Source organism: Schistocerca americana, chromosome 4 (genome assembly GCF_021461395.2).
Source record: "Schistocerca americana isolate TAMUIC-IGC-003095 chromosome 4, iqSchAmer2.1, whole genome shotgun sequence".
In the NCBI taxonomy this organism is placed as follows: Eukaryota; Metazoa; Arthropoda; class Insecta; order Orthoptera; family Acrididae; genus Schistocerca; species Schistocerca americana.
Window position 1 is genome coordinate 837624479 of NC_060122.1, and position 8214 is coordinate 837632692.

At 40.6% G+C, this 8214-nt stretch overlaps 1 protein-coding gene across 1 annotated transcript in view; it reads right to left on the reverse strand.

The window, feature by feature from the left end:
• The window catches only part of LOC124613845 (sorbitol dehydrogenase-like), an 84606-nt gene extending 76800 nt beyond the window's left edge, over nt 1-7806 (reverse strand). Inside the window, exon 1 of the mRNA XM_047142569.1 lies at nt 7581-7806. Within this exon, the coding sequence (XP_046998525.1) occupies nt 7581-7806 (226 nt within the window). The remainder of the gene's footprint in view (nt 1-7580) is intronic.
• Nucleotides 7807-8214: the final 408 nt, after the last annotated feature.

Below are 8214 nucleotides of genomic sequence, written 5' to 3' on the forward strand. Positions count from 1 at the left end.
ACTGCAATTCATCAGTAGGATAAGGGAGATAAGGAAATGTAGTAGGTGAATATGGACTGGGGGTAAGAAATGAAAGAGGAAGCCACCTGGTAGAATTTGCAGAGAGCACAATTTAATCATAGCTAACACTTGGTTCAAGAATCATAAAAGAAGGTTGTATACATGGAAGATGCCTGGAGATACTGACAGGTTTCAGATAGATTATATAATGGTAAGACAGAGATTTAGGAACTAGGTTTTACACTGTAAGACATTTCCAGGGCAGATGTGGACTCTGACCACAATCTATTGGTTATGAACTGTAGATTAAAAGTGAAGAAACTACAAAAAGGTGGTAATTTAAGGAGATGGGACCTGGATAAACTGACTAAACCAGAGGTTGTAGAGAGTTTCAGGGAGAGCATAGGGGAACAATTGACTAGAATGGGGGAAAGAAATACAGTAGAAGAAGAATGGGTGGCTCTGGAGGATGAAGTAGTGAAGGCAGCAGCGGATAAAGTAGGTAAAAAGATGAGGGCTAGTAGAAATCCTTGGATAACAGAAGAAATGTTGAATTTAATTGATGACAGGAGAAAATATAAAAAATGCAGTAAATGAAGCAGGCAAAAAGGAATACAAATGTCTCAAAAATGAGATCGACAGGAAGTGCACAATGGCTAAGCAGAGATGACTATAGGACAAATGTAAGGATGTAGAGGCACATATCACTAGGGTTAAGATATATACTGCCTACAGGAAAATTAAAGAGACCTTTGGAAGAAAGAGAACCACTTGCATGGATATCAAGAGCTCAGATGGAAACCCAATTCTAAGCAAAGAACGGAAAGCAGAAAGATGGAAGGAGTATATAGCGGATCTATACAAGGGCGATGTTCTTGAGGACAATTCTATAGAAATGGAAGAGAATGTAGATGAAGATGAAGTAGGAGATATGATACTATGTGAAGAGTTTGACAGAGCACTGAAAGACCTCAGTCAAAACAAGGCCCCGGGTGTAGACAACATTCCATTAGAACTACTTACAGCCTTGGGAGAGTCAGGTCTAACAAAACTCTACCATCTGGTGAGCAAGATGTATGAGAGAGGCGAAATACCCTCAGACTTCAAGAAAAATATAATAATTCCAATCCCAAAGAATGCAGGTGTTGACAGATGTGAAAATTACCGAACTATCAGTTTAATAAGCCACTGCTGCAAAATACTAACATGAATTCTTTACAGATGAATGGAAAAACTGGTCAAAACGGACCTCGGGGAAGATCAGTTTGGATTCCGTAGAAATGTTGGAACACATGAGGCAATACTGACCCTTCGACTTATCTTAGAAAATAGATTAATGAAAGGCAAACCAACATTTCTAGCATTTGTAGACTTAGAGAAAGCTTTTGATAATGTTGACTGGAATACTCTCTTTCAAATTCTGAAGGTGGCAGGGGTCAAATAGAGGGAGCGAAAGGCTATTTACAATTTGTACAGAAACCAGATGGCAGTTATAAGGTTATAAGAGTCGAGGAGCATGACAGGGAAGCTGTGGTTGGGAAGGGAGTGAGACTTGGTTGTAGCCTATCCCCAATGTTATTCAATCTCTATATTGAGCTAGCAGTAGAGGAAACAAACGAAAAATTCGGAGTAGGAATTACAATCCATGGAGAAGAAATTAAAACTTTGAGGTTCGCCGATGACATTGCAATTTTGTCAGAGACAGCAAAGAACCTGGAGGAGCAGTTGAGCGGAATGGACAGTGTCTTGAAAGGAGGATATAAAATGAACATCAACAAAAGCAAAACGAGGATAATGGAATGTAGTCAAATTAAATCAGGTGATGCTGAGGGTATTAGATTAGGAAATGAGACGCTTAAAGTAGTAAATGAGTTTTGCTATTTGGGGAGCAAAATAGCTGATGATGGTCGAAGTAGAGAGGATATAAAATGTAGACTGGCAATGGCAAGGAAAGCATTTCTGAAAAAGAGAAATTTGTTAACATCGAGTACAGATTTAAGTGTCAGGAAGTCGTTTCTGAAAGTATTTGTGTGGAGTGTAGTCATGTATGGAAGTGAAACGTGGACAATAAATAGTTTAGACAAGAAGAGAATAGAAGCTTCCGAAATGTGGTGCCACAGAGGAATGCTGAAGATTAGATGGGTAGATCACATAACTAATGAGGAGGTATTGAATAGAATTGGGGAGAAGAGGAGATGGTGGCACAACTCGACAAGAAGATGGGACTGGTTGGTAGGACATGTTCTGAGGCATCATGGGATCACAAATTTAGTATTGGAGGGCAGCGTGGAGGGTAAAAATCATAGAGGGAGACCAAGAGATGAATACACCAAGCAGATTCAGAAGGATGTAGGTTGCAGTAGGTACTGGGAGATGAAAAATCTTGCACAGGATAGAGTAACATGGAGAGCTGCATCAAACCAGTCTCTGGACTGTAGACCACAACAACTATAATCAATATAAAAATAGGAAACTAGTTGTTTTTATCTCAGGTTTTTGTGTTGCCTTAATAGAAATCTTGTTTTGCATATTTGCTCCAATTCTAATAGAGAAATGGCAGCTGTTTAGCTTAACACATTAAAAGATAATCAGCAGTGTTATAATATAAAGTTATTTATTCACTGGCTTGTAATACATTGCACTACCCAAAATGCAGCCCCACTGTGAATATTTTCAAACATGGGATGAGTTGATAGACGTTCATAAGCAGCTGGAAATCACCCAGACTACTGTCAAATGATTTGCAGATGCTGCAAATTGGTATGTTGGAAGAGCTCCTTCAAGTCGTGTACCTGTGATACCTGTACCAGAGGTAATATCACCTTCTGTAGATCCTTTCTCCTCTGCAGAAAGTGTGCAAGATCTGTCATTACTTGTCCAATTGCCTGTAAGCAGCATGTCAGTGGTAATCTAGGCATCCTGTACAGGGTGGATGGGGACCAAGGAGGACTCAGGGCGTTGTACCAATCCCCCAACCACCAAGTTTGAGTTTCACTGAAATAAACAAATATACTGAAATAAACAAATATACTGAGAAGCTGTGGTTAATATGCCCAATTCTTTGAATAGGTTTCGACATGATGTTCTTGGATTTACACTACTCATTACTCTTATTATACACTTCTGTACTCTAAAAGTTTTTTCTTTGTTTGTGGAGTTACCCCAAAATATGATACCATATGACATAATGGAGTGAAAATAAGCAAAATATGCCAGTTTTTTTAATATTTATATCTCCTGTGTCTGACATCATTCGCATTGCAAACACAGATTTGTTTAGGCACTTTAGCAGTTCGTTAGTACGTTGCTCCCAACTGAATTTATTATCAAGTTGTGATCCCAAGAATTTTACACTCTCAACTTCTCCTATTTCCATGTTGTCATATTTTATACACACACCAGAAGGAAATCTCTTGGAAGTTTTGACAGGGTGTTGAAGGAATTAAGACCACATTAGTATCTGGCATATTTCCATGACATAATTGTCTTTTTGAGGAATATGCAAGAGCATAGGCAACTACTGACTGTAGTATTTGAGAGGTTCAAGCAGCTCATTTGACACTAAGTACTGAGAAATGACACTTTACATTAAAAGAAATCAACTATTTATGTGATTAGTAAGGATGGTATAATAACTGAGCCTAGATTAGTGCAAGCAGTGCAAGATTTTCCAGTACTGGGAACAACCAGGGAGTTGTAATCTTTTCTGGGTCTTGCAAATTATTGTAGGAAGTCCATGAAGGGCTCTGCAGGTATAGCATGACCGCTTACACAGTTGTTGAAGAAGGGTGTTAAGTTTATATGGTCAAAGAAATGTCAGGAGCATTTTTCGAGTTAAAAAAGGTATTGACATTGAGTCCGGTGTTGCTATTTCCAGAGTTTCAGGTGGAATTCATATTGTCGTGTAATGTGTTGAACAGATGCTCTTGGGTGCGTATTGAGTCAAGAGGTCAATTGTCAGGAATGCCCTATTGCCTTTGCATCAAGACGGTTGAACAGAGCAGAGAGGACTTATTGTACAACAGAGAGGAAATGCATAGCTTGGTGTACATAGTAACATACTTCCGGTGTTACCTGTACAGCAGGAATTCAGAACAGTGACAGACCATGCCTACTTTGAAGTACTTGCTAGGTTTGACGGATTCATACAATAGACTAATGAGATGGGCATTAAACTCAGTTAATTTGACTACAAAGTAATCCATAAACCAGGGAAGCAGCACGGAAATGCAGACAGGTTACCGAGAAAAAATAGCATAGTACAAGCACTAGGTCAGGAACTTTGGGAATGACAAACAGCACAGAGCACCAACGATGAATATAGACAGTATAGCAAGCAACAGCAATTTAGCAAGCATGATGGATCATTGTGTAGAGAAACAAGCTTAGGACCACAGGTTGTGGTGCCAGGAGAGTTGCAGCAGGAAGTGTGACATGAAATGTATGATCACATCTTGTCAGGCCATGGGGAATGCCGGGCACTGAATCAGAGTGTGGCAGAAAAGTACTGGTGTAGGAGAAGGGAGAATGGTGTCAATCAGTTTGTCAGAAATTGTGTGGAATGTGCGCAGCATTCAAATTTGAATCAGAAGCAGCTACTATTTCATAGGTTCCCAGAAGCAATGGAATTGTTTAGTTTCATTGAGGTGGACATGTTAGTAACATTCAACTGAACACAAACAGGTGATCATTTTGCACTGACCATAAAAGACTACAATTTTCCTTACAAGTTGGTGCCAATGCCAGAGCAATAGGCAGTCACATTCGTGCTGGTGGAATAGGTGGATATTGACATCTGGGGTGCTGGAGAAAATAATTATGGACAAAGGGATGAACTTCATGTCAGACCTGATGAAAATTTTGTTTCAGTTATTTAAAGTAAAAAAAAAGTTGAGAACTAGTCCACTTCATCCACAAACTAACAGAAGAACAGAACGAGTTCATCAGGTGATTGAGTAGATGCTTAGTTATTAAGTGATTGCACACCAATTGTATTGGAGATGTATCTGTCATACAGTGAGAGCATACAACTCCAAAATGCACACTAGCAGAACATTGTTGTCATTTGAGGTAATGTATGGAAACAAGACATGATTAGCCAGAAAGAAGGCAATAAGGGAGAATTGGTCTGAAAATCTGCAAAAATGGTGAGGAAAGTGTGGCGAAAGATGCGGCATTGGAGAAGTAGGAAGAGGCAGTGCCGCGAGTGAGAACATTACCTCAGTATAAAGTGAGCCACTGAGACATGTTATCAAGCCTACAAACTCTGAAAGGCAAAAACAAAGAAGTTTGTAATGTGGTACCAGGGCCCATACCATATCACTGGAACCACATCACCACTAAATGTAAAGCTGCAGCTGTCAACAATCACACGTGTTGGGCACATGACCATTCTAGGGTCTGCCAGAAGCCATTCCACAAGAGGTATTAATGAAAATGTGGAAAGAGGCAAAGAAGAAGGAGTGGAAAGATGAGCAGCAGGAGGAGGTGGTACGGATACTAAGAGATCAGTATATATTGAGACAAAGGAAATAATTAATGGTTATTGTGTTTTGTGTTAGCAGGATATTCTCCATATGTGTTTTAGATATGGTTGTGTTTTAGATAAGGTTGTATGATTGTTTTATCATTAGTATTTAAAGATTTGGTGCCACCAGGCTTATGAGAGGAGGGGAGCTGATACTGATGCCTGTGCCCTCAGGTCATCAATAGGAAAAGGGTCAGAAAAGAACAATGCTAATTTTGAAAATGCTGTACCTCTTCACTGGGGGTGGAGTTGGGGCACTGCTAGATAATCACCTGGATAGAAGAAGAGCCAAAGAAACTGGTAAACCTGCCTAATTTCGTGTATGGCCCCTGTGAGCACACAGAAATGCCACAACTTGACGTGATATGGATTTGACAATTGTCTGAAGTAGTGCTGGAGGGAACTGACACCATGAATCCTTCGGGGCTGTCCATATATCCGTAAGAGTATGAGGGGGTAGAGATCTCTTCTGAACACTATGTTGCAAGGCATCTCAGATATGCTCAATAATGTCCATGTCTGGGGAGTCTGGTGGCCAGTGGAAGTGTTTAAACTCTGAAGAGTGTTCCTTGAGCCACTCTGTAGAAATTCTTGATGTGTGGGGTGTTGCATTGTCCTGCTGGAATCCCCAAGTCCAGCGGAATGCACAATGGACATGAATGGATGCAGGTGATCAGACATGCTGCTTACGTATGTGTCACGAGTCAGAATCATATCTAGTTGTATCAAGAAGCCCATATCACTCTGACTGCACACGCCATACACCATTACAGAGCCTCCACCAGCTTGAACAGTCCCCTGCTGACATTCAGGGTCCTTGGTTTCATGAGGTTGTCTCCATACCCATACATGTCCATCCATTCGATACAATTAGAATTGAGACTTATCTGACCAGGCAACACGATTCCAGTCATAAACAGTCCAATGTTGGTGTTGATGGGCCTAGATGGAGCATAAAGCTTTCTGTCGTGCAGTCATTAAGGGTACACGAGTGTGCCTTTGGCTTCAAAAGCCCGTATTGATGATGTTTCATTGAATGGTTTGCACACTGGTACTTGTTGATGGCCCAGCATTGAAATCTGCAGCAGTTTTCGGAAGGGTTGCACTTCTGTCATGTTGAACAATTCTCTTCAGTCATCATTGGTCTCGTTCTTGCAGGATCTTTTTCTGGCTGCAACGCTGTCAGAGATTTGATGTTTCACCAATTTCCTGATATTCACAGTACACTCATGAAATGGTTATACAGGAAAATCCTCACTTCCTCGCTACCTCAGAGATGCTGTCTCCCATCGCTCGTGCGCCGACTATAACACCACGTTCAAACTCACATAAATCTTAATAACTCGCCATTGTAGCAGCAGTAACCTTTCTAACAACAGTGCCAGACACTTGTTGTCTTATATAGGCATTGCCGACCACAGCACCATATTCTCCCTGTTTACACATCTCTGTATTTGAATATGCATGCCTATACCAATTTCTTTGGCGCTTCAGTATATTTTTGAGACAACCAAATGTAGTGTTATCCAGTTACAGATGGCCATTAAGTTTAATTTTTAATGTGTGGGAGCTGCAGAACAAAATTAGGATACTGGAGAATGTGTTTTTCAGAGTTAAAAAAAAAGGAACATCCTCACCAAAAAGAGATGATTGAACCAGAAACATATTTTCAGAGAGTGGCTTTACACTGGATATACCATGACATAGTAGTGATCATTAGTTGCTATGAGCAAAGGAAGCTCATGGGGGGAACGACATTAGTAGACTGTTAATTGACTTGACTATGTGTGATATTATGGAACCCATGTTTCATTTACCAGCTTCTATGATGGGAGTTACTCTGCTGAAAGTGACACAGCCACAGCTGTATTGGCCAGACAAACCTCTAGAAATGTTAATAAAGCTTTCATCCAATGGTTATATATAGATGATGAATATTTGGAAAATTGTAGCTGAGGCATGCTCGACCCAATTCAGGTTTGGTAACTAAAGTGTAATGGATGATGGGGTTGTCGGGTGACCCACGAGGCACCCAGGCCTGTGGTCTGCCTACCTGGCTGTAGGTGGCTGACAGCGGCACCGGTGCGCACTACCACGCCACTGGCTTCGTGGCCCAGGACCATGGGCCCTGCCAGTGTGTAGCTGCCAATGCGGCCGTGCTTCAGGAAGTGCACATCCGAGCCACAGATGCCCACGCAGTGTACTCGCACCAGCACCTCTGCAAGTATGAGAAAAAAACTGATAATAGAACTGTTCTGAACACTTTGAGATTTGTGCATTCCTGCTTTTATAAAAACTGTCTATCACAGCTTCACAAACAGACTTCACCTAGTTGCTATGGATACAAGTAACTTAAATTCCATAACAAAGAAGAGGAATCCAAAAGCATTTGATTACAAGAGTAGAGGTGAACACCTTGACAACCCCTACTAACTGATGAAAAGGGAAAAAGTTTATCACTTATTGCATTTTCTCTGTTCATGCAGTAAAACTGCCACATCATGAAGGACATTTTAATTTATTACTTCTTTGCTACTAACTGTATTCATGACACTTTCTTCAGACAGCATTCACACATACCACTGAATGTACCTAAAAATAGCATCATTGTACGACACATAGTTCAAGACATATGATGTCATAAACTCTGAGATGCATGGACAACTGTCACTTCATGTGTGATGTTT